At 42.5% G+C, this 27213-nt stretch overlaps 2 protein-coding genes across 5 annotated transcripts in view; one reads left to right on the forward strand and one right to left on the reverse strand.

Moving 5' to 3' along the window:
• Positions 1-3854, forward strand: part of SYNC (syncoilin, intermediate filament protein) — a 40912-nt gene extending 37058 nt beyond the window's left edge. For all 3 annotated transcript variants that reach the window (XM_073615352.1, XM_073615350.1, XM_073615351.1), the window contains one exon: positions 563-3854. Coding sequence is in view for 2 of the 3 variants with exons in the window: in XM_073615351.1 (XP_073471452.1) it covers positions 563-617 (55 nt within the window). In the remaining variant the exon portion in view is untranslated. The remainder of the gene's footprint in view (positions 1-562) is intronic.
• RBBP4 (RB binding protein 4, chromatin remodeling factor) overlaps positions 980-27213 on the reverse strand; it is a 28060-nt gene continuing 1826 nt past the window's right edge. The window contains exons 2-12 of one of the 2 annotated variants that reach the window (XM_073615348.1): positions 23920-24067; positions 18856-19001; positions 18118-18291; positions 12999-13114; positions 12732-12892; positions 11185-11311; positions 5034-5111; positions 4856-4935; positions 3407-3464; positions 3204-3314; positions 980-1655 (exon numbers count right to left, since the gene is read on the reverse strand). In XM_073615348.1, the coding sequence (XP_073471449.1) occupies positions 1590-1655; positions 3204-3314; positions 3407-3464; positions 4856-4935; positions 5034-5111; positions 11185-11311; positions 12732-12892; positions 12999-13114; positions 18118-18291; positions 18856-19001; positions 23920-24067 (1265 nt within the window). In that variant the 3' untranslated portion in view covers positions 980-1589. The remainder of the gene's footprint in view (positions 1656-3203; positions 3315-3406; positions 3465-4855; positions 4936-5033; positions 5112-11184; positions 11312-12731; positions 12893-12998; positions 13115-18117; positions 18292-18855; positions 19002-23919; positions 24068-27213) is intronic. The other variant, XM_073615349.1, reaches the window with a different exon arrangement.

The raw sequence follows: 27213 nt of genomic DNA on the forward strand, positions 1-27213 counted from the left end.
TGTAAATAGACTTATACCAGAAGAGAAGTTTAAAAGTGACACTAAAAAGGTAATTTTTTTTTTTAAATTAACGTCATACTTACCTCCACTGTGCAGCTCGTTTTGCACAGAGTGGCCCCGAACCTCGGCGGCTCCTCCCCGCATCAGATAACCCACCCGGGGGTTACCTTGCGGGCACGCTTCCGATCCCAGCATTTGGCATCCATAGACGCCAAATGCAGGATGCGGCCCCGCGTCATTGGATTTGATTGATAGCAGCACAGCCATTGGCTCCCACTGCTGTCTATCCAATCAACAGCTGAGAACCCCAGTAAGAGAGATGGCACGTCCCCGTGGGACAAGTTCGAGGGTTCAGGCAAGTAAATTGGGGCGGAATGCATCAAGGTGAAAAAACAAAACTTCAAAACCCCTTTAATTTAGGTGGTCAACGTCTTTGAAACAAGTAGATTTTATGTTAACTTGCAAGATCATGCAATATATTACTGTATACTTTATCAATTATTCACACATTTCCTGTTTCTTGGTTTATAATTTAAACTACAGCAATGCTTTACTTTTTCAGGGGATATCTTGAAATATATGGACAGATTTTCAAATCTGTGACAAAAAGGGAATGACTGCCATCCAACCAAGTGGACATGCTTAAATCATATCAGGACTTAGCATTTTGGGGAGACTGACGCAGAATATGTGAAGAAGGAACTTTCTCTGAAACAGCTGCCACAAAAAGGCACATCACCAGTAAGGAGAAAAACAAAATGTGGGGATTTTGGAACTTGTGTTAATTGTACAGTAAAACTCACCAGGGAGGAACAGTGATACCCTGTCATATCTGGTTTTCAAAATTTCGTAAGAACGTGCTCAATGTAGGTATTACTTTTTGTGGTCTAAACATATCCAATTTTAATTTTTTTTTTGCAGCAGCATTATATTACTACATTACACCCTAGTTACACCTCAAGGTTATAGTGCAAAGAAATTTAGAAAAACAAACAAGCTATTTATTTTATGTGAGGTGCTTATCCACCACATTGAAAAATGTGCAGCACATACAGCCAAATAAACACAAATAAAAGGGATATTAGTGCTCTCCCTTTAAACTGTTAAGCACAACTAAACAGTTGATGACAATTCTAATTTACAATACATACTTCAAATAAAAATGCAACAATACAGGGGGAGGGAAACTGTTGGGAAGATGTCCATGATTGTAATTAGAAGCAGTTGACTTTTCCAGTGGAAAAATATAAGGAATGTTTGCATGAAGCAGCTTGGTCCAAGACTCCGAAAATGACAGTTGCACTTGAAGGTATGGTGTCACACAACTGATGCCATTTATCCTTTTCTTGCTTTGTTTAAAACCACTCTTGTAATGGACGCATTGTTAAAATCGCATTCTTATATAAAATATTTATATATAAAATAAAACGGGACAGTTTTACTAAGATGAATAAAAGCAAGTTTAGGTGATGGAGATATGGAGTCAGCTTGCACTTTTTAAGCACAAGAAGGTTATCAATGTCCAAGTGCTGCATACAGAGATTGATCTGGTGAGACATCACAACATTGCACCAGGGGAAGACACATGTCTAGGACCCCTGGCCCTCAGGATCCACACCACCTTCTGTGTCTTCATCATTGTAGATGTTCTCAGCCTGAAGAAAACATTCAGAAGATATCAGGGAACACTAATGTTGGCACAAGTAACCATTATTCAAGCAATCAAGAATGTAATAGAAATTAAAGAAAAAGTAAAAATGGTAGCCCATGATGTTCACTAATTTTATCAATGTACAGCTGACAAACAATCCAGATGTACTCCCATTTAAGCTGGTTTTGGACAGAATGGTCAGAACCTCTCAAGTGTTTACTACTGTTTGTGTCACGGAGCAGTTTTTGCCACCCCAACCCCTGCTGTGTCTTGTGGTGAAACAGGAAATCCAAGCTAAAAAAAAAAAACCCTGGGGAGGTTCTTAAACCCCCCCCCCCCCCCAAAAAAAAAAAACAAACCTAGAGAGATGTTCTTGGGGTAAATTTACACTTTAAACAGTTCTTGTTTTTCATTATATGCTTAATATAAATATTAAAGCGAAACTAAACTTGCCAGCGTGCAGCACTGCATCATGACAGACTTCTGGTTTGCCCTTATCTAGCACCGACATATTCACATCTTCTGGTGTGACGTCTTCTTACTTTGGCCACCAATGATGTGACCACTGCACGTGCATGCTGGTTACATGGCCCTGGCACCTCAATTTTGGTGAATGCATTGAGGAGTGTTTACACCTCATATGCACCTTTATCAGTTACATAGCTGACCAAACAATTCATGTGCCTTACTTTGCAAAAAATAAATGCACATCTTTTTGCAGGAAAAGGGAGAACCCCAAAAAAACACGCATTTATAAGATAAATTAGTTTTACACTGCAGCCTGAAAAATATTTCACCGATAATCAGATTGTGATGTCAGGATCCTGCAAGACCCTCAGTCAGCCATCTGCCTGTACCACCCATACAGGCAGACAGTTACTGTACTGCAGGAAGAATCCATGAACTACAAGAGTGCTCATTAGCACCCTTGCAGTTGATTGAGATGGTAATTGTAGTTCATTCATGAGAAACTGAATGAATGATGTGGCCAGAGCCCTGCAAGGCCATTCTGTTTTTGAGCTGTGACAGCGGGTGGGGGAAGAATATCCCCCACCCGCTGTCAAAATGAAAGATTGAGAAGTATAGGCAGGTACTTTTTAGTAATATATTACACCCTAAATATGTGTGCAACAGGTTACCAAAGGAGAACTTATCCTTTAAGCAGCTTACTATGGGTCCAGACCAGGGGTCTCAAACTGGCGGCCCTCCAGCTGTTGCAAAACTACAAGTCCCATCATGCCTCTGCCTGTGGGAGTCATGCTTGTAACTGTCAGCCTTGCAATGCCTCATCGGACTTGTAGTTTTGCAACAGCTGGAGGGCTGCCAGTTTGAGACCCCTGGTCCAGACACTGAAAAGGAGCAGCCAGGATCACCAGCGGTGGACCACAGATGGGGAAGTTTGGGGATACTCTCTGCAATACCATTGCACAGAGCAGGCAAGTATAACATGTTTTTTTTTTATTAAAACAAAGAAAGGGACTTCACAAATTGCTTGAAATTTTCAAAGGTTACCAGTGTTTGCAGAAAACTTTTACAGGACTTTGCAACTCACCATCTGCCAGACTTGCATAATATTATCTTCAGAAACAGAGCAGATCACCCAGGGTTCATTTGGATTCCATGAGAAGTCAGAAATTTTTGCTGTATGTCCTCCATGAATAAACTAAAAGAAAAACCCCCCCACACACACACGTCAATACATATGAGAACAATACAACAAAAACACAATTCCAAACGTACAAAATACACACTAACCAATAGTTCTGGTGGACCATCTTCTGCATCCTCTGGGGACTGCTCCTCTCCAATTTTGCTAAAAAAAAAAAAAAAAAAAAAAAAAAAAAAGGGAAGAGAAGAAGGGCATTGGTGAGGGTTTATAGAAGAAACACAACTGATTTGTACAAGAAGACAAATTAAAGACCCTTATCAACTTGTGACACCACCCACAAAGATGTGGATTTACTAAAGATCTTCATAACAAACTTTTTTTTATCTACTTGGTATTTATCATATATGTGAACCCTGGAAGTCATTGCACAAACTTTTGAACAATTACAGCTTCTTGATGCCGCTAAGATTTTATAGGCTGTTTTAGTCCAGGCTCAAGATATTGTTGTGTAAGCACAACAGTAAGCAATCCAAAGTTTGATGTGTATAATCAAATTTCTGTGAAGTAATATATCTAAACATGTGTACAAAGCTATTCATATTGATTTCTTTATGGGTGAATGTTGTGCTTTGATAATAGTTCCTATAAATACTTTTGCCAATTCAAGGATCATACTATAAAACAAATTTATGTCAGTGAATCATTAACTGATTTGTACATCTCAGACTCTGGTAGAAACATTGATGCACCTGTATTAAACAAAGCAGTGAGACTACAAAAACATCCCTAATAATTTTTTTTTTTTTAATGTAAAATAAGCAAACAGTAAAGAAACAGCAAGAGTGAGGAAACTAACATTTATAAGAATCTGCTAATAACTGCATTATTAGTTTCTTTACAAGATGTTAATGCATTCCCTGAAAAAAAAAAAAAAAAAAAAAAAAAGTGTAAGAGTCCCATTACTTGTATCCCCCCCACCTCTCACACGTTTATACTTCTGTACTTACTAATCTCCGTCCAGTGATGTGCCCATCTGCAGCAGCTCTCTCCTCTCTGCTTACAGAAGCATGGCTACTGCTGCTGTCAATCAAATCCAGTGAACAGAGCGGGCCTGAGCTGCAATGTGCGTGTCAATAGAATCACACAGCTCGATTTGGGATCAATCCCACAGGTGGCTACCGCTATAACAAGCGGCTTGCTATGGGGGGCACACAGAAGAGGAGCCAAGAGTGTCAGTGGGTGACCCCAGAAGAGGAGGTTCAAGGTGCTCTGTGCAAATACCATTGCACAAAGCAGGTAAGTTTATTTGTTGTTTTAGAAAAAAAAAAAGAAAATAAAGCCTTTACAAGCGACTTATCTAAAGTCTAGATCTAAAGATCTAAAATGCCTTCAAGCCAAAGCCAATTAAATACTGCAACCCTTCCAACCCCAGGAAAAGGAAAACATTCAGTAACAGACTGTGCACACCTGCTGAACAATACTGCAAGTTAAATTGGCAAATTTTAATGAAGTGAAGGAGGAACTAGAATGACTCCAAGACATTTTCCTTACAGATTAAGACCATATTAGACCGATTAGGTCTCCATTCAATATACCTTAAATCCCAAACATTCAGTCTTCTGTCAGTGCCACTGGATGCCAGTATAGTTTCATTATGTGGAGACCATTGTACCTGCAACAATATACACATTTTCATAAGGCATGCCGCAGTTACCTATGCGCCATCAGAAAAAACCTACTTGACATAAAAAAAATGAGATGTAAGGCCCATACCTGGAAAATCTCATCCTTATGGGATTCGAAGGAATGCAATTTTAGCTTAAGATTACGCAGATCCCACAAAGCAACAGTCTGCAGATGAAGAGGAATTATGGTAAGAAAAATATAGATACAATGGAATGCATGACTACAGTGCCTAATATGTCAAAAAAATAAAATAAAATGAACGTCCCTGTACCTTAAGGAAACGCCACTGACCCATTCAAAAAGGCATGCAAGATAAGATCTGCATGTTTTTCCTGGTCAGGAATGCAAATAACCCCATCCACTGCACCCCCCCCCCCATATTTCTGTTAAAATCTCAATTTATTTATTTTTTTTTTTTTTAAGAGGACAGACACCGGTTTCTTTCAACACTCAGAAAAGTTAAAACTGCTACATATCAGAGCTACAGCTGTCTCTTTACATTCAATTAAAGTGGTAGTATAGTAAACTGCTTGATCACTTGTACCTATAGGTAAGCTCATAAGGCTTACCTGTACATACAATGAATATCTCCTAAAACATACACCCGTTAGGGAGAGATTTACAATGTCTGCAGCCGGTGACATCACTGGTGCATGTGAATTGCGCTGAATTGAGGGCAAACTTAATGTGCTGTCAATCCAGGAGTGGCATCATCGTGGCTCAGCCATTCAACTGCCAAAGCCCGTAAACCCAAAAGGAAGACCGGGTGAAGATGGAAGCCCTGTCAGTGGTGACAGTGCCACTGGAGGGATCGCTTTCACAGGTCTGTCTTAAAACAAACACATACATACATTATACACTCACAAAACAAAACTAACATATACTTAACTACTCTGTGCAAGGGTTTTGTATACAGCGGCCACGATCCTCCTTTTCTGGGGTCCTACGGCCACGCTCTTGGCCCCTCTTCATCCAGTGCCCCCACAGAGCTGCTTTACATGGGGGCACTTGAGCAGGTGCGCTCCTGCTGTGGCCATTGACGCGACAGCAGGACTTGGCCCCTTGTCACTGGATTTGATTGACAGCAGCAGGAGCCCACGACTCCTGCTGCTATCAATCCATCCAATGAGAACCAGAGACAGTGACCGGAGCTGCTGGGCTCGTTCAATACTGGAACGATCGGGTTGAGGTAAGAAAAAGTGTGGCTGCTGCAGCAGAGGAATGCATTAAGGGGAAAAACCGAGACTTTGCAACTCCTTTAACATGCTAGTATGCATTGCATACTGGCACATTAGAGAAACAAGTGGGCTGGGCTACCCACAAGAACTGGGACTTTAAAAAGGGCAGCAATCATTGATACTAGAATACAGTAGTAAAGATGTTGTTCTCGTTTATTTTTTGGGATGCTGGGAACATTTGGAGGGGTTTTCTCTGGTGTATTAACATACTAGCACATTATGCAATAAACGTGCAGGGGGTGGACAATTTTTTCTTTAACCTCTTGGCGAGTGGGCCTTAACGTCGAGCGGCCACATATTTGCATACCAGAATGTAAATACAGCTGTGCTGAAAGCATGCGCCCTGCGTGCTCCTCAGCACAGTTATCGGTGGCTAACGGAAAGCTCCCGATACTTATGATCAGTATCACCAATGATGTGACAGCCAATCATGGTGGTCACATGGTAATAAGACCAGCCCTCAGCATCTAAAACCCCCTTAAAGGGCTGGGAGGCGCTGGCGCAAGGCATTACAAAAAAAAAAAAAAAACACACTTTACTACTGTTTTAAACAAAGTGTTGTGCAATAAACCATCAAAAAAAAAAATTGTCAAACATTACCCCTTTTGTTGCCAGAGGAAAAAAGAAAATAAAATCATTTTAGGCCTAAGGCCTCATGCATACAGGGCAGACTTTTGCAGCTTAAAAACGCCTCTGTTATTCTATGGCCTCATGCACAGGCAGGCTTTTAGGAGCTGTAAGTGGAATAGGCATTTTCAAGCAAAAAAAAAAAAAAAAAAAAAACACACACCACACACACACACACACACACACACACACACACCATCCCAGGGCCAACGTGTTCTAAGGACCGGTGTTAAAGCTGTAAAATTATCTGATGCTCCTAAAAGCGGCTTAACTCTGGATACTGCCACCTTAGCCTTGTCTAGCTTTTTTTTTTTTTTTTTTTTTTGACATGTCAAAAATCAATGGCTCCCTATGAGAGCCCATTGATTTGAATAGAAGCCGCACCACAAGTCGGCTCATGAATGCCTCCACACGGACCATACCAGGTCACACGCCCTCAACATGGGGGATGGCTGCTTTGGGGCAGTTGAGTCAACCCTGGAAGTATTGCTCTCACTCTGACCCAAGTTTTGGCTAGACCTGGAAAGGGTTAGAAACCTCCTATATTTACAGCCAACCAGGGCTGCAGAGATTCCACTATCCCTGTCTACAATAGTTTCACCTGACAGAAAGTGAGGGCAAAAAAAAAAAAAAAAAAAAAAGACTTCCATAAAATGGATGTACACATGAACATATTTTAGGCATAGTATTTACTTGTAAAAGTCTCCCTGGTGTAGATATCTAAAAGCACCAAGATAGGTGGCTGGACATATCTTGGATGTGACCTCAGCAGCCCCAGCGCTCAGCTCAAGCGACACACTATATTGGTGGTGTCAACCTTCTTGATAAAGGCTTCAACATCACTGAAGTGCCATACATCAATTGCAGAGTCAGCAACAGCAAACACACCACTGGATATAGTCAGACTGCAGACACGATACGAGAGCTGGTCAGAGACTGAACATGCTATAGGAGTTGTTGGAGAATGGCAGCATACTTCAGGAAGACAGTCAGACCCCTTTTACACTGGGGCGTTTTTCAGGCGCTTTAGCAAAAAAAAAAAAAAAAAAATTTGAGTGCCTGTAAAAGCACCTGAAAGAAGCCTCATCTGCAATCCCAATGTGAACATTGCAAGCGAACAAAACAAAAACAAAATCACAGCAAGTGCTTGTTGCAGTACAGTGCTGAACAAACCAGAAACCGTTTAAAGGGTGATATGAAGTAAATTGCTTAAAAAGAGAAAGCAGTCAAACATTGTTACGTTTGAAAACTAGCATAGGCTAAATGGGGTGGATGTTCAACATCACCTTGTCCCACAAGTTTTTAAAAGCCGTATTTATGTACTTTTTTTTTTAAAGGTAAACTAGTAAAATTGTGTTCATGGATTGCCAGATTGGGGGAGGGGGGGGTATCACAGTCCATCATACAGTATTGGTTTAATGCATTTAAATAGCAAGGAAATAGTAAAATAGAGAGCCACGTTATGTTTACCATTTATGTAACCATCAGTTATACAAGCACCAAGTGTAAATTTGGAATGGAAGCCCATTACAAGTTAGTTTTATGGGAGATAAACTCAAAACAGTACTTTAGACAATCACAGTGGTGCTTTGTATTTAGCGGTTTAACATTTCAAGGTCTTTTGGCACACAAAATAGAGGACACCTAAATTCACAAGGAGGAAAAAAAAACAAAAAACAAAAACACAAAAAAAACACCACCCACAGGTAAACTACAGTTTAACCCCAATACAATTAGGCTCCATGCACACTGGAGCTCACAAATGGCTGTTCTGAACGTCTGATTGCTGGCAGGAAAACGCTGCTTTAAAAACGCGATTTTATCAGCATTTTGCATTGCTGTCAATGCACGTTTAGCAGCGCTAGCTTAACTGCGTTTCTCTGCCTCTATTCAAAAATCAATGGTTCCCTATGGGAGCCCATTGATTTGAATAGAAGTTGCACCAGAAGTCAGATCATTATGATGCGACTTTAACCGGATATACCCTGGATATTGATCATAAATATAAAAAAATATAAATGTAAAAAATACATTGCTGTATATAAGTGAAATAATCCTGCAGTAATATGCTATACATAAAAGTGCAAAGTGCTATACCATGTGTGGTCTAACATATATCAATAAATAATGATCTCCAAACAATCCGGACAGTGATAAAAAAACAAGTGATAAAAAAAATCATATAAAACCAATCTTGATCACTATAAAAGAAGTATCCAGCATTGGTGTGCAACAAGTCCAATTTATGTGAAAAAAGCAGTGTCCATAAAAAACTCAATATCATCTGAAAAAGCTGTGATATGTCGATCCAATAAAAAGACAAAATTATTGATGTGACAAGTGCTCTCCGTCTTCCACTGCACACCCCAGTAGTGCCCTCACTCACCAGAGTGCCCAGCCCCTGCAGGGGTAACAGGTGTGTAGTTTAAAATCCAGCAGTGTTGATCCTTGGTGACAGTCCTCAGCCTCTTGGCTGTCCTTCCCTCCTCCGATGTCACGATCTCCTCTGGTTGATCCCCAATATTAAGCATCCATATGTATTATGGATGCTTATGGGGAAGCGTGGGGGTCCCCTTTAAAATCCATACCAAACCCTTATCCGAGCACGAGGCCCGGCTGGTCACGTAAGGGGGTGGGGATGGGCAAGCCCCCCCTTTCACCATACCAGACTTCAAAGCACCTTGTCCCCATGCTGATGAGGACAAGGGCCCCTTCCTGACTACCCTGGCTGTTGGTTGTCGGGGTCTGCAGGCGGGGGGGGTTGGGCTTATCGGAATCCGGGAGCCCGCTTTAATAAGGGGGCCCCAGATCACGGCCGCCCACCCTATGTGAATGAGTATGGGGTACATTTTACCCCTACCCATTCACCTGGGAAAAGTGTCAAAAATAAAAAACACAATACACAGGTATTTAAAGTAGTTTTAGTCGGCTCTGGGGGTCTCTTCCTTCTCCGCGCTCCTTGGTTCTTCTGCCGGGCTCCTCCACTATCTTCTGCTCTTTTGCTAGCAGTGGCCCAGTCTCCTCCGTCGCCTTCTCCCGATGTTGACACGACGCTCTCTCCCGCTGTAATGCCGGGTGCGCAACGACTTATATAGGCATAGGGCGTGGTCACCAGGTGATGTCATCCGGTGACCCCGCCCCTTATGACATCACCACCTGGGGATGACGGGATGGTGGCGGCATAAGGGGGCAGGGGTCACCGGATGACATCACCCCGGTGACCACGCCCCCATGCCTATATAAGTCATTGCGAAACGCGCACCCGGCATTACAGCGGAAGAGAGCGTCGTGTCAACATCAAAAGAAGAGCAGAGGGGAGAAGACTGGGCCATCGCTAGCAAAAGAGCAGAAGATAGCGGAGGAACCCGGCAGAAGAACTGAAGACTGGGAGAAGAAGCCGGAGAGTGCGGAGAAGGAAGAGACCACCGAAGTCGGAAGAAGACCCACGGAGCTGACTAATAAACTACTTTAAACCTGTGTAGCGTTTTATTTTTGACACTTTTCCCAGGTGAATGGGTAGGGGTACGATGTACCCCATACACATATACACATAGGGTGGTGCCCCCCTTATTAAAGGGGGCTCCCGGATTCCGATAAGCCCCCCGCCCACAGACCCCGACAACCAACAGCCAGGGTTGTCGGGAAGAGGTCCTTGTCCTCATCAACCTGCCCCGAAGCACCTACCCCCATGTTGAGGGCATGCAGCCTAGTACGGTTAGGGAGGGGGGGGGGGGGGGGGGGCGCGCTCGCTTGTCCCCACCCCCTTTCCTGACTGGCCTACGTGCTCGGATAAGGGTCTGGTATGGATTTTGGGGGGACCCCCACGCCGTTTTTTCAGCGATGGGGGTCCCCCTTGAAATCCATACCAGACCGAAGGGCTTGGTATTGTCCGAGGGGGAAACCCCACGTCAATTTTTTCTTCATTGTGGCGGGGTTCCCCTTCATCCTCAGCACACAAGTCGCAATGCAAGTCGGATCATGATGATAGAGAACCATTGATTTTGAATAGAGGCAGAGAAACGCCGAACAAGACTTAACGCTCTTTTTACAACGTTAACTCTTGTTTAACACCTTTTACCGGTGTCTGGCCTTTCCAGTACTGCTCTTGAACACGAATTTCTGGCGTTCAGAAAAAAGCTCATAAACTCCACTGCTCATTAAAGCTAAAAAACGTCCATGTGTGCATGGACACATAGGCTAACAAAGTGGAGTTTATGGGCTTAAAAAAAAAAAAAAAAACACCCAAACTTCAACTGCAGTTTATCAGCTCCAGTGTGCATGGAGCCTTAGATAGATCAATGGCTGGCTTTAGACAACAAGTATTGTTTCTATGAAAAAAATAACTGTACATGTAAAGATTAAAGTTTATTTACCTTGTCTGCTGACCCAGTGGCCAAGATAAATTCACTGTAGGGATTGAAAGAAAGGCAGTTGACTTCTGCTGTGTGAGCATCTACAGAATGGCTAGGCTTTGATGTGTTGTTGGACCGGGTATCCCATCTAGAAATACAAAAAGAACCAAATCATACTGTTATAACCAACCACAAAATTGAAAGTCCCTGCATTAGAAACTGTTCACTTAGTTTTGGTTCCAAAACCAGGCATACATGGTGATTTCCAAAACTGTGTTGCCCACTCTATGCTAGAGCTATGTTCAGCTCAGTAAAGGTTTAAATGAAATGGCACTACCCTACAACATAAGCATGAGGAAAACTAGTACACTGCTAAACACAAAATGCATTTCAGAATCTTCTGTTACACTAGTTTGACAGAAGACATCACCCTTCTGGCACCTAATCATGAACAGGTCCAATGTTGTTCTTAAATCAAAACCAAGAGGCTTTAAACAATTATTCAAAGTAGCAAACTTTTTCAGGAGATCCTAAAATGCATTTTTTTTTAGAACCGATTTAATTAGGTTGCTCTAGAGCTGCGCGATTAATCAAGAATCGTTATCGCAATTTTTTCCCCCCGTTACGATCTTGACAAAAGCGTTTCACGATTCTTGCTACGTAAAGAATTCGCTCTGCTCTTCTGAAGCCACAGCCATCAAAACAAAAGGAAGGAAAAACCAAAAGGCAGTCTGCCAAGAATCACAACATTCTTTAGCAGTGGAACGAAGTCTAAACATTGTAACAGTTTGTCAAAGGAATAGACTAGTGTGTAAGTGAGGAAAGTTTAACCACTTAAAAACTAAGGCCAGATTCACACTGGAACCGGCTGCAGATCACACAGGAGTGCTGTGCGTCCCTGTTCCCCATTTCAGGGATGAATCAGGGCAGAATCTATGCCTGAATTCTGCCCTGAAACGGAGCCAAATATGCAAAGCATTTCTGTGCAGTGTGCTCCGCAGCCGCAAAGGAAATATGTGAACTGGCTCCATAGGGAGCCAGTCACATTATCTTGCTATGCAAATTGGATGTGGAGAAACTCGCATCTAATTCGCATAGGTGTGAACCCAGCCTAAACCTTTTTCTGACATTTGTTGGTTTCAAGTTAAAATGTTATTTTTTTTGCTAGAAAATTACTTAGAACCCCCCCCCCCCCAAACTCTATCTGTATCTTTTTAGTAGAGACCCTAGAGAATAAAATGATGGTTGCTGCAATATTTTATGTCACATGGTATTTGCGCAGCGATCTTTCAAATGCAATTTTTTTTTTTTTTTTAGAAAAAATTACTTTAATGAAAAATAAATAAAGAAAAAAACCCACCAGTGCTGCCAGCAGCTTTACATTGCCAGTCTGTGCAAGAAAGTGCTGTTACTGGCAACATTTCCAGCGAAGAAGCCAGTTAAGTTAAAAATAGTATACAGTGGGGTATGAAGCAAAAAAAACCAAAAACACACCCCAAACAGACCACCACTTTAGGTTTACATCCTTTGTTTTTAAAGACATTTTTATAATCTTTAGGAAGACTCACATCATGAGCTTCTGGTCATCTGCCACTGATCCAAACAAAGACTCATGTAGTAAGTGCCAGGAAACATCTTCCACCACTGCAGTATGTCCTGTGAAGATGGTCTTGGCATCTACAACTTTTCCTTCCTTGGGGACTGCACTGATATCCCATAGGCAAATAGTCTGTAGAAAATACAAAAATTGTACGTACCATAAGAAACATGGCAAAAGCAAAAATTTACGCAAATTAGCACATCACAAGGTAAACGCAGCAATGTCAGCTACTCACATGATCATCAGATGCACTAAGCAAATTTCCACTGAGGTTAGGATTCCACGACAATCCATAGCCTTCCTTTTGGTGACCACGAAGCCTAAGATCTGGATTACACTCTCCTGAAGGATCTAAGCCAGGAAACAAGAATGAAAGAAAATACCTAGTAAACTCAAAAAACAGTTGGTGCGTACTCCTTGCCAAAGAATTTTCTCAATCACACAGTGGGTAGAAGTCCACATGGGTTTCTTTTCAACATCTTCACATGTCTGCCACCTGTTTTTTTAATAGGTCTGAATGAAGACCTGGAAGTCCAAAGTGTCCTCTAGGTTTACCAAGTACTCCTTCACATACCCCCGGCTGTCCAGCTTGGGATGCGGCCCGTTCGGTGTGTATACACGTACGTATATGTGAACTCCCCACTTCCTTGGCCCATCATGCTTCACTGATTGAGTGTTGTGTGTATTGCCAATGGTGCTACCAACAGCAAAAAGATAAATCAGCAATTATGAATAGTACTACTACTTCGCATTTAGGTCACAATCATTCCTCCAGGAATCATTCATCCAAATGAACTATTCATACATGTAATCTGTTACCCTTTCATTACTATTTACAGTCAACCACCCCCCTTTTCTGTGTTGTGTATATACCTTTTATACTTCACATTAGGTGCCTCCCCTCACACCCCCCACACAGGCCAGCAGCATGACCTATCACAGGCCATCATGCATGCAGGCCCCTCCCATAGTGTGGCTCCTCAAGATCCTACAGGCTAGGAGATGCTGGTGCAGTCCATGCTGCAACGCATGGCCCGTCCACTCCCTGCATCAATGACAGTGCGTTCCAGGATCCGGCTCACACATCACAGCTTCACTGTGCAGTCGTCTACTTCCCTCCCCCTCCTCACTCACATTGTGAGCGCCAATGATGCTGATTGCTGCACAGTTGCAACTTAGCAGTGGACTCTGCACAGCACCTAGACAGGTGAATTGCCACACTAGCCCAGCAAAGAGTTGGATTTCCAGGCACAGATCTCTGGCTGAGGCACCTGAACTAATTACTAGGTAGGTCATTAAAACCAATGCTCCGTCTCATCTTCAGTAATGTCTAGATATTTTAAAGACACTACACTTGGTTGTTTTAGACAAAGGCCACTTTACTGTGTGAGGTTATACCCATAGGTCTTCCTGACCAAAAAAAAAACAAAAACAAACACACACACGCTCTACAGACAACTGCATTTGAGTTTATCCCCCCATGGTGCTGAGGTAAGTCAGACTCATCTCTTAAACCCCCCACCCCCTGCATTATTTTCATACCTCCTCATCATGAAAGTTTATACAGGGTCAGCTGTGTTAGGGGCGGCACAGTGGTGTAGTGGGTAGCACTCTCGCCTCAACCACAACACTACCTGCCTGGAGTTTGCATGTTCTCTCTGTGCCTGCGTGAGTTTCCTCCGGGTACTCCGGTTTCCTCCCACACTCCAAAGACATGCTGGTAGGTTAATTGGCTTCTGTCCAAAATTGGCCCTAGTATATGAATGTGAGTTGGGGGACCTTGGATTGTGGGCTCCTTGAGGGTAGGGACCAATGTGAGTGTGCGATGTATATGTGGAGCGCTGCTTAACTTGACGGCGCTATATGGGTACCTTAATAAATAGGGATAATTGTAGACACGCACCCGCACTCACTCAGGTTGAACTGGATGGACTGGGGTCTTTATTCAACCTTACTAACTATGTAACTATGTGTTCATAAGTGACATTTAGTTTCTCCTGCCTTGGTGCATTAATATCAGTGTCATTGCGTCACCACCACTTTATGTGGGCAGTGAAGTTCCCATGGTTTCCAGCACCATCATTTCCAGTCTCAGTGCTTAACTCTTCCACATGCTTATTCATATTTTCACTATACCATTAATACTGTAACCCTTATTTGCATGTTATGTTTGCACACACACATATACATACATTATAATTATATATATATATATATATATATATATATATATATATATATATATATATATATATATATATATATATATATATATATATATATATATATATATACACACACACACACATTTTTTATGCCCATTTAATATAGAACACTGCAATGTGGACGGATAAATCCCAAGCATATTTCACTCATATGGTTACACCACTCAACGAGTTATACCACCCATCCAGTTGTCTCCATTAGAACATGTGGACCAAGGCTCTGATCAAGAGGAAAACCCTTGAAAACCCATTAGCCAAGTAGTCATCTCATTTCATCCCTTGTATGGGTATTATTTTATCTCAAACTATCAAGTGACAACATTGTTGTTAGTTCTTATTACCATTTTAATTTTGAATAAGTAGTATCCATCCCTATACTAAACTTATTACAATAAACTCTTTACTATGATTCACGCATCAGGCCAGGCGCCTTCCTTTTTTTTTCTACTAAGTAACTCAAATAACCACTCATTACAACCATCTCTGAACACACAACGCATCAAACCTTGAAGCAGTTGGGGACCACACCGGGTGCCACTCCTGTCAGCTAAGAACAGGAAACTGAGGCTACAATTTACACAGGCTCACCAAAATTGGACAATAGAAGATTGGAAAAACGTTGCCTGGTCTGAGTCGTCTAGATTTCAGCTGTGACATTCAGATGGTAGGGTCAGAATTTGGCTTAACCGCTTCCGGACCGCTCCACGTACATTTACTGCGGCATGCCGGCCCAAGTGCGCAAAATCACGTACCTGTACGTGATTTCGTGCACGTAGTTTAGGGGGCATGCGCCCCGCTCCCGCTGTGATTGGACACAGCTGGAGCCAATCTGCGGGTTCGGCAGCCGCAATTTTTTTTTAACCAAAATTTGTAGCAGAATACATATTGGTCTAAATTGATGAAAAAAATTTGTTTTGTTTTTTTTTTGCATATGTATTATAGCAGAAAGTAATATATATTTTTTTTCAAAATTGTCGGTTTAAAGCGCAAAAAATAAACCGAAGGAGGTGATCAAATACTACCAAAAGAAAGCTCCATTTGTGGGGAAAAAAAAAAAAAAAATGAATGATCGATTTTATTTGGGTGCAGGGTCGCACAACGCGCAAAAAAAATGGCCGGGTCAGGAAGTGGGTAAAACCTTCAGGGGCTGAAGTGGTTAAAACAATATGAAAGCATGGATCCATCCTGCCTTGTATCAAAGGTTCAGGCTAGTGATGTAATGGTGTGGGGATATTTTCTTGGCACAGTTTTGGCCCCTACCAATTGAACATGGTTTAAATTAGAGGTCGACCGATAAAGGTTTTTCTCTGGCCAGTATCTAGAAATCGAGGCGGACAATGGCCAATATGATACCGATTTTTGCAGCTGAATCCCCCCCCGCTTTCAGCATGTACAAGTCTCCCAGCCCTGTGTCCCAGACTGTATAATGTTCCTAGCATCTTTCACCCCCCCCCCCCCCCTTCCGTGTTCTGCACTAACCTCCTCTTGATGACCCCCTTGTATCATCTCCAGGCTGACTCCAGCTGAACGCCATTACCCCTGCTTACTGATTTTACTTTACCTCCAGTAGTTTATTGTAAATAGTAGTGTGGCAATTACCCATTATACTAAAGATCGGTATGTGGAGTTAATAAAATCAACAGTTGTGCCCCACCAGGCCGGCACCCAATGGACAATGCCTGGCTGCTGAGTTCATCGCCCCATCCAGGCACTGACAGGCCTTAATAGAAAGCACTGAAGGGCCACACTGAGCGGATATAGTGTAATGGTGTGAGAAACTGACATGTGTAACTGAATGCAGAGAGACCAGCTGTCAAAATTCAGCGGTGATGTTGGGGGTAGGCGGGACCCAACAGCTATCAAACACCAGCCAATGAGTGGGCTGCTTAAGGGGGCGGGGCCACACATAGTGGCCCACCAGATCCCATTGGCTGGGTCCCGCCCACCTGACATCAATGCTCAATTTCGACAGCTGGTCTCTATCGGCATTCAGTTAGATATGTCAGTTTCACACTCAGTGGCTCTGGCAGGCATCAAGCGCCGCTCTGCCAATGGAGTGTGGAGAAGAGAGGAGGAACACTTGTTGGTCGACAGGGCACGGTGCGGTCAGTGTTAATCTGCCCAATTATCGGCGGATGCCGATTTCTTAAAAAAGGCCAAATATCGTCCGACATCTAGTTTAAATGCCACGGCCTACCTGAGTATTGATGCTGACGATTTCCATCTCTTTATGACTACTACCGTCAGCAGGATAATGCACCATGTCACAAAGCTCAAATCATCTCAAACTGGTTTCTTGAACATGACAATGAGATCACTGTACTCCAATGGCCTCCACAGTCACCAGATCTCAATCCAATAGAGCACCTTTGGGATGTAGTGGAATAGGAGATTTGCGTCATGGATCTGCAGCAACTGCATAATGCTATCGTGTCAGCATGGACCACAGTCTGAGGAATGTTTCCAACACCTTGTTGAATCCATGTCACAAAGAATTAAAGTGATTGTAAAAGGCAGAAAATCCTTTAAACCTAACGCATTCTATGGATTAAGATAAAAATGCCTCATGTGTGTGCGCGCAGCAGCCCCCCCCCCCCCCCCATTTACCTGAGGTCCCTCTAGGAACAGTGATGTTGTAGGAGTGTCTCGGCTGCCCAGGACTCCCCTCAGTGGCTGAGATAGCAGCGCAGTGCCATTGACTCCCGTTGCTGTCAAAGTCAGTCAGCAAATGACAAGAGACAAGGGGCAGGGCCAGGCCATGGCTCAGTATCTGAATGGACACAGGGAGCTGTGGCTCGGCTTGGTTGCCCCTATAGAAAGCGGCTTGCTGTGGGGGTACTCAACAGGAGGGAGAGGCCAGGAGCACCGAAGAGGGACCAGAGAAGCTGAGGATCCAGGCTGCTCTGTGCAAAACCACTGCACAGAGCAGGCAAGTACACAGTTTTTTTTTTTTTTTAATTGCTAAAAAAAAAAAAAAAAAAAAAAAAAAAAAATATATAAACACGAGACAATCACTTTAAAGGCAGTTCTGAAGGCAAAAAGGGGTCCAACCCGGTGTACCTAATAAAGTGGCTGGATAGTATAGATCTATATAAAAAACATTTTGTTAGAACTACTGCAGATTCTTACCTGGCTTGGATGGGTGTTTAGTGTAATCAAACACAAGGACATCACTGGATGGTGTTTTGGTTGCAATGATGCAGGGGTTTTGAGGCATGTAGCGAGCCCTGTTTACCTCTCCTTCATGGTTAATTTTAATCTCAATTTCTATTTTACCACTGACTGAGCCAAAGCCTCCAAACTCTGCAAAAGGTTATAAGAAAAAGGGATTAGATACATGCAATTTCTTGGAGAAAACTTTAGGCAGCACTCATTTCAGTACTGGAATTGCAGTTTCACATTTGTTATTGAGTGGACTTACTCCATTACCTTACCCTCCGTGTGAGAGTGTCCAGTGCCCATTCACATTTTTTTTCTGTAGAGGTTACGAACCCTTTACACAGTGATTAATGCAAGTACTTTCTGGTCAAAATCGGTCCGTTCGTAACATGTTACACTCATTTTCAAGGTATAACATGTTACAAACATTGATCTTATCCTTCAGACTGATCCACAACAAAGGCTCCAGGGTGAAGCATGTACCCCACCACAGCACCTGAAGTTTGCCCACTAAGGGACCAAATAGTGGGCGCAAGCGTCAATACGAGCATTACAAATGGGAGAACCGGTATTTTTTTGTGGAGTTATAGCAGATGACCAGCATAATCGTAATGGTTAAAGCATGCATCCTAAAGATTGTGAAAATAAGCTGAATTGAGTACTGGTTCACTTATGGACACATGCAAGATTCTTACAGCCTGGACTAACCTCCTTTCTCACTATCGTAGTGAGATGCGTCGAACTGAGCATCATCATTAGGAAGTTGCACACTGGCAATCACAAGGTGATTCTGTTCATCAGATGTGTGAGTTCCAAGAACCAAGCGATGGATACTAAAATCTTTTCCTTCAGGCCTGTAAAAATGTCAGATTGTTAGCCAAAATAATATATAAAAAGCAGTAATTTGATGACAGCACCTAGAACGCTGTTATAGATCGTTGTTATAGCAGGATACCCAGGGGCGCTGTTAGAAATCACAGGGCCCCGTACAGCATACCAGAACTCCCCCCCCCCTCCACTTGCAAAAATTTCAAATTCAAATCGAAAATCCCCCTCATCCTCTCTCTTTTCAAGCTTTCTATCCTAGCACAAATCTTCTCCCCCCTCCTTCCTATTAGCCAAAACTCCCCCACCCCCTCCAAGCACAAATCTACTTTCTTTAATCTCCCTCCTAGGACAAATTATCACAAATCCCTATTCATAGCACAAGCCCCTTCAAGTTCTTCCTCCCAATCCAAGTCCCCCCTAGCACAAACATCCCTTTCTCCTGGTTCAACCACCCTGTAACACAAAGCCGCCCCCCACATTACAGATATCCGACCAGCCCCCAACTTACAGGGGAAACCACCAACAGCCAGGAGGAGGAGCGCTGTGTTCTGCTCTCCTGTCAGAAGAGCTCTAGTCTTTACAGTACCTGAGACCGGATCACCCTTACAGTAGATCGCATGGCACAGTACACACACTCCCCCATCCCCTGCATGACTGCTCACCTCCCAGCAGCAAATGTGGATAGGGGGCAGTGTGTGTATACAGTGACAGGAGGGGAGAGCAAAACACAGCGCACCTCCTCCTGGCTCTTCACTCACCGCTCATGCCTTCAGGTTTCCGTCTCCTCGTCCTGGCTGTAAGTGCAGGCTGGGGAAGGAACTCAGCGGCGGACAGCCATGGGGGCAGAACAGAAATCAACCCACCCCAGCACTCCCTAAATTCAGCCCTCTCTCTCACCCAGCCTGAAAGCCGGCGGGAGGGAGAGGGGGGAGAAACCAGCTCTGAGTTGATGGGTGAGAAGCGCTGTCATCCTTGGTTCTCTGCTCCAACGATCCTCTGCTGTTCTGAGCCCCTGTGTGCCCAGGCCCCCTACAGGAGGACCGGGGTTCCCCCGCTATCAGCGGCCCTGGGGATACCACGGCCATACTTACTGCATGCCACAGCATGTAACAAATGACATTTGTGAGTTCTGAATGCATCATGTCCACATATTTAAAATCACCGCAAAAAGGGTCCACTTTCTGCCATTCAGCAGCACTGGCGCACAAATAGACCGTAAATACACTTTAGTTCTTAAAGCTGAATTCCAGGAATTCAGCAACCTTGCAATAAGTTAAGGTACTCTGAATTAAGTCCAAAAAGGTGCCCACTACCCCTGGGCTTATCTCTATTTCTGAGGTTTATTAGTGCTCCAGCAGCATAGCTTCTTGAGGCTGGCCTTAGCCTCTTCAAATGCAGAGTCAATGAAGCACTATGCCCACCCACCGCTGCTCCTCCTAATCATAGAAGTCCTTGTACAATTTGAAAACATTCACAAAATGCAAAAGGCTTCTGTCCGATATAAATAATGATACAGCCACGATGTGACAGGCAGCTATTAGGCCTTAATGTATGGTATTACCTGTACTTTTTACAAAGTTGCTGAATTTGTGGAATTCAGCTTTAAAAGTAAACTTGTACTTCGCCCCCCGGAAAGGAAAAAGTAACAAGTTCACTTTACTGTCCCTCTTTACAGCTGCACACACAACATTGCTTCACTCTGCCATGCTTATGTAAGCGGAGTGTAGGGTCGAAACAAATTGATCAATTGGCAACTAATCGATTATGAAGATAGTTGACAACTATTTTCATAAGCGATCAGCCAACTGATTCATATCAGAAAATACAGTTCAGCACACAGACAGCTCAGTAAGTGCCTGAGAATTTGTGAATGTGTGAGAAGCACTGCCTCATGGGACATGTAGTCCTGGGCAGGAAGTGAGCGGTTCTAAAGGCAGAAGTTTTTTTTTTGCCTTACTATATGAGCACTCTATACTATACAGCTTGCTATTGGGGCACTCTGAAGATAGGAGGAGCCAGGAGTCGGTGAGGGACCCCCGAAGAGGAGAATCAGGGATGCTCTGTGCAAAACCATTACAGAGCAGGCAAGTATAACTTTTTTTTTTTTTAAACAAACACTTTTAGTACTACTTTAATATAAAAGATTTATATCTCCCCTCCACCCTTCATATAGCTTCATGTCTGACTCTAGGTAAAATGCACATATATCCTAGTTCTGGGTGTAATATATATTTCACAGTATAAATGAACCCCTTACAGTAGCGATCTGATCTTTTTGCACTATAAAGAGCTCATTTTAGTTTTTTTTTTAAACTCCATGACAAGCGATACAAAAAAAAAAAAAGTTTTTCTGCTCCGAGTTTTCCTGTCACTGTGGTCAAAAACGAATGCCGATTTGACCCCACTAATGATTAGAAAATCAAACGAACATTCTTAAAACGAACATTTTTTTGAAAGGAAGACATTGTTTTTGTATGGCCAGCATAAGTGACAGCAGGAGCAGGTAGCTTTTTTCAAGCCACCGGCCTATGACAAGGGAGTATGTCATAATATATTACAGTTTTGTCTGAAAATCCGCAAAACTTTATTTTTTTCTTTAAATAAAAAAAAGTTTGATCTCGGAGTCTAATGACATTTACCAGATTCAACCTCTAATAGTTGTTACAGTATTTCTCTTCTGTTTCAGAGTGGATTAGATTTTGCTTCCCAACCATATAGTTGGTTATTTATATTTACCACTGCATATACAGTAGATATTTAAGAATGACTTTTTTTCAACTTTACATATTAACTAATTTATACACCACAATTTAAGATCATTATCCTATTAATCGAAACAATAATCGGCCAACTAATAGATTATGAAAGTAATCGTTCATTGTAGCCCTAGTTGAGTCACCAGAGTTAAGGCTTACACAGGGCTGAAGACTTTTCCCACCAAGCGTGTAACACACTTCCTGTCCTAGAGGGACTATGCTTTCTCACCATACTGTATCTATGGAGAAGCAGCATTGCCTCACAAGGAGAGGGCTGCATAATTTCTTCATTAACCACTTGTCGACCGCCACCTGCACATATACTTCAGCACTTTAAAGATGATATCTCGGTAACTGCAGCAGCTGCTGCCACAACCGAGGTATCCATCTCTTCAGGAGCCGGTCATGTTTACAATAATGGTGGTCTCTGCGGTGGACTCGCCGCGAGATCACCGTTATTGGTGGCGGGAGAGGTGCCACCACCCTCTCGCCGCTTACCGGAGCCGTCGGCAGCGACGATCGGGACCTGTTCGTGGCCGGGTATGGAGACAAGTGAGGGGAAGATAGCCCCCACCCGTTTCCATACCATAGCAGGGTCATAACTTCACTTCCGCCCATACGTCTTAAAGGCCCATTTTTTTCAAATGACAATTTTTTTTTTTTTTTATTTATTGCATTTAAGTCCAAATATGAGATCTGAGGACTTTTTGACCCCATATCTCATATTTAAGAGGACCTGTCATGCTTTTTTCTATTACAAGGGATGTTTATATTCCTTGTAATAAAAGTGACCCCCCTTTTTAAAAAAAAAAAAAAAAAAAAAACAGTGAAGAAATAAAATCAAGTAAAATAAATAAGAAAATTTTTTTTAAAGCGCCCCATCCCGACGAGCTCGCACGCAGAAGCGAACGCATACGTGAGTAGCGCCCGCATATGAAAACGGTCGCCAAACCACAAATATGAGGTATGGCCGCAATCGTTAGAGCGAGAGCAATAATTCTAGCCCTAGACCTCCTTCAACTCTTTAAACGTCGCCTATGGAGATTTTTAAGTGAAAAAGTTTGACGCCATTCCACGAGCGGGCGCAATTTTGAAGCGTGACATGTTGGGTATCAATTTACTTGGCGTAATATCTTTTACAATATAAAAAAAAATTGTGCTAACTTTACTGTTGTCTTTTTTTTTTTTTTTTTAATTCAAAAGGTGATTTTTTTTCCCCAAAAAAAGTGCGCTTGTAAGACCGCTGTGCAAATACGGTGTGGGAAAAAAAAAAAAAAAAAGTATTGCAATGATCGTCATTTTATTCTCTAGGGCATTAGAAAAAAATAAAAAAAAAAAAAAAAAAAAAAAAAAAAACCACACACAATATATAAATGTTTGGGGGGTTCTAAGGCCCCTTTCACACTGGGGCGGTGCGGGTGTCGGCGGTAAAACAGCGCTATTTTTAGCGCGGTTTTACCGTCGTTTTTGCGGTTGTATTCGGCCGCTAGCGGTGCGGTTTTAACCCCCGCTGGTGGCCGAACAAGGGTTAAATCCGCTCGTACAGCGTGGCTATAGCCGCGGTATTACCGTGGTATAGCCACGCTGTCCCATTGACTTCAATGGGCAGGAGCGGTGAATACACCGCTCCAAAGAAGCGGTTGGCAGGACTTTTTTTACCGTCCTGCCAGCGCACCGCTTCAGTGTGAAAGCCCTCGGGCTTTCACACTGAACAAACAGTGGAGGCTGTTTAGGGGCGGTTTGCAGGCAGTATTTTTAGCGCAATACCGCCTGCAAACCGCCCCAGTGTGAAAGGGGCCTAAGTAATTTTCTAGCAAAAAAAAAAGTTTTAAACTTGTAAGCACCAAAATCTCAAAACGAGGCTAGTCCTTAAGTGGTTAACAAAAAAGGAGGTGTTCTATAGGCCACAGTGATAGCTTGGAAGTAGAACTGGTAGCCAGAGTGCAGACTGCACAGAAAATGAAAAGCTGACAAAATTTCTGATACAGTCAACATGTATTTTTAGCATATATTAAAAATACATCAAAATGGTGGTTTTAAACTTCCCATCCTCTACGGCCAAAAATTTACTGTAGATTTACTTTAATAAAGATTGCATAATCAGATTGTACCTCGTTTTTGGGGGTAATAGGAAAAATGATAAAATATTAACTTTGCAAGACCTTTGTTACTTTGGTGAGAAACTCACCTGGTGACATCTGGGAGCCACTGAGCTGTTAGACTGGGCCACTCCAGGGCATGGGTCATTACCAAATCATAGAGAAAGGGAGTGTTCTTTTTCCAGATCTTGTACTCTTCATTGATAACCCGCTCCTCCACAGCATCATCAAATGCAGCTGTGTGCAGAAACAGAAGACAGTAATAAAGTCTAGCCAAACTTCCCCCCCCCCCCATTCTCAGAACACAAGAAGGCATTTTCAACGCAAGTATGATAAATATACTAATAGAAATTTAGGTCATCTTTTTTCAATGGTAAATGCAGCTGGAAAGCTGGATTTCTCCTGCACCTTGCGAGATGGCTAAGCCCCAAGTTCCTGCAGACAGAGCAATGTTGCTGTCAATCTAAAGGACTGTGGGTGCAGCTGACATGAAATATTCACTGACAGAGGAGCACCTATGTAAAACACATAGAAAAAGCACCACCTTGTGCAAATTCAACAGAACTTATTTCCCATTTTTAATAAAGTTTTATTAAAAATATTGCAAGGTACGCGCTCTGTCCATTTTAGGAACTGTATATAAAGGATGGCCCAGCTAGAAGACCATGGTGTATACTTTGTATTCTGGAATTCTACAGGATCACTAGAATGAACTTTGGAAGTTATAAACTACACATTGGATCGTATTCTAACACTTCAGTACTAGCTGATGGTATATAAATTTTCCACGTAGAAGAGAACATGTCACCAACACACCAGGTGTCATTTTACTGTCTGAATGTTTACTGAAGCAATCCCATCACAAACAGCATACGTGACGCTGATTGTGATGCTTAAAAAAAAAAAAAAAAAAAAAAAAAAAAAAAAAAAAAAAAAGGGATGAACGTTTGTTACATGGTTAAGCGCAACTCAGGGAAATCTGAAATTCTGCCTTGCAGTGCAGCTGTGCCTGCTCTACAAAAGAGTAAAAATCGCTTTAACTTTGCTCTGCTCCCGGCAGTGAACTATTTCTTGGTGTCATCACGTTCAAGGCAGAGCTATGGACCCTACGTCGGTCTCGATGACGTCAGGGCCTTAGACACTTTGAATGCCCCCTAGACCTGAACAAGGTGCAGTCAGACTGCAAGGGAGAATTTAAGTTTCCCAGGTTGGGCTTTAACCACTTGACCAGACCATTTTTTGGCTATAAGCTACTGCGTTACTTTCACTGACAATTGCGTGGTCATGCAACGCTGTGCCCAAATAAAATGTGTAATTGTTCCCCACAAAGAGCTTTCTTTTGGTGGTATTTGATCACCTGTTTTTTTTTTTTGTTTGTTTGTTTTTTGTGCTATAAACAAAAAAAAAGACTGACAAATTTTGCAAAAAAAAAACCCAATATTTTTTACTTTCTGCTATAAAACATCCAATAAAAAAAATAAAAGTATTCATACATTTAGCCCAATATGTATTCTGCTACATGTTTGTGGTTAAAAAAAAAAATCCCATTAAGCATATATTGACTGGTTTGCGCAAAAGTTATAGCATCTACAAACTACAGCATATATACTGGAGTTTTTATTATACTAGTAATGGCAGCGATGGGCCCCTTATAGTGGAACTGCAATAGTATGCCACTGACACATTGTGGGAACCAGTGACACTAATCCAGTGATCAGTGCTAAAAATATGTACAGTCATTAAGGCTGGGAATGGGTAAACATCTAGAGTGATCAAAGTGTTAAATGTGTGCCTAACCCGTGTTTTTATTAAGGGATGTGCTGGATTTTATTCCCTGCTTTGCAGTGAAAGTAAATCCAGCACATCCCTGCTGACAGGACAGAGGTCTGTCTATCTTACACAGGAAGATCTCCATCCTGCGTCTCTCCTCACCGATCATTCGAGCTTACAATCTAAGAGGGGGGGTCAAGAGATAACGGCGGGGATGGGCTGATGGAGAAAATAAATATACAGTTGCAAGCTGGGGGCCAGATAGGCTTCTCTGAAGAGATGACATGGAGAGAAAAAAAAAAAAATTAAAATATATAAATATATATACATACATACATACATACACACACACCACCCTGTAGCAGTAAATCTGCTGGAGAAGTCATTATGCCGGAGTTCAATCCCATTAAAAAAGTCAGCAGCTACACATACTGTAGCTGCTGACTTTTAACATTAGGATACTTACCTGTCCAGGAGTCCAGCGATGTGGGCACTGCAGCTAATGTTTACATTGGCTGGTCAGGAGCTGCTGCCATTGTGGCTTCAAGGTCGGGTCCTTACTGCACATGCGTGCTGTTCTCTCACTGGCCCAGCAGAAGGGGGCCAAGCTGCTACCTCCCAGAAGTGGGGACAGGGTAACAGGTACCCGCTCCCACCCAAAATGTGCCAAATGAGGCACCTGTTTGGGTGTAACTCCGCTTTAAGTGGTTATAAACCCTTACATATAACCAGTGAAGTGACTGGCTTCAGGCAATACACAGGAGAAACAAAGTCCTACACCTATCTGCAGTCTTCTCTACATCCATTCACAGTGCTGAATTATAAAGCTTGTCTGAGTGTTAAAGTGGAGTTCCACCCACTTTTACAACTCTTCAGCATCCCTCACTAAACTGTGCACTGTAAACGAATTGGATATTTTTTTTCTCAGCATCTACTGTATATCTGCTGTATTCATTTTTCACTTCCTCCTCCCTGGCCGCGGCCCATCGCATCATTTCCTGTTTGCAATGCCTTCTGGGAAGGGACGGCAACTTCCTCTGACACTGCCGTTGCTATGGAAACCTGACCTGAAACCTATTACACTGCTTGTGCTGCACTGGGCATGTGCGAGATATGCAAGGATGAGATGCAGGAAGAAATACAGTCTGGCTTCAGATGCCCACACTTAAGATGGCCACGGCCTGCTGTAAGTTTATAAAATAACAAACTACTGCTATAAACTAACAAAACAGACCTTAGTTTACAGACTAACTTTACTAGAATACATTAAGCTTGTGTATTATAGGGGTATTTTTATTTAAAAAGTATAATTGCGGCCGGAACACCACTTTAACCGGTTCAATACAGGGCATTTTCACCCCTTCCTTCCCTGGCCAATTTTTAGTTTTCAGCGCTGTCGCACTTTAAACGACAATTGCGCGGTCGTGCGACGTTGTACCCAAAAAAAATTGACGTCCTTTTTCCCCCACAAATAGAGCTTTCTTTTGGAGGTATTTGATCGCCTTTGCGGTTTTTATTTTTTGCGCTATAAACAAAAGAAGAGCGACAATTTTGAAAAAAAAAAAAACACAATATTTTTTACTATAATAAATATCCCAATTTTTAAAAAAAAA

The sequence above is a fragment of the Aquarana catesbeiana genome, linkage group LG02, assembly GCF_042186555.1.
Source record: "Aquarana catesbeiana isolate 2022-GZ linkage group LG02, ASM4218655v1, whole genome shotgun sequence".
NCBI classification, from domain to species: domain Eukaryota; kingdom Metazoa; phylum Chordata; class Amphibia; order Anura; family Ranidae; genus Aquarana; species Aquarana catesbeiana.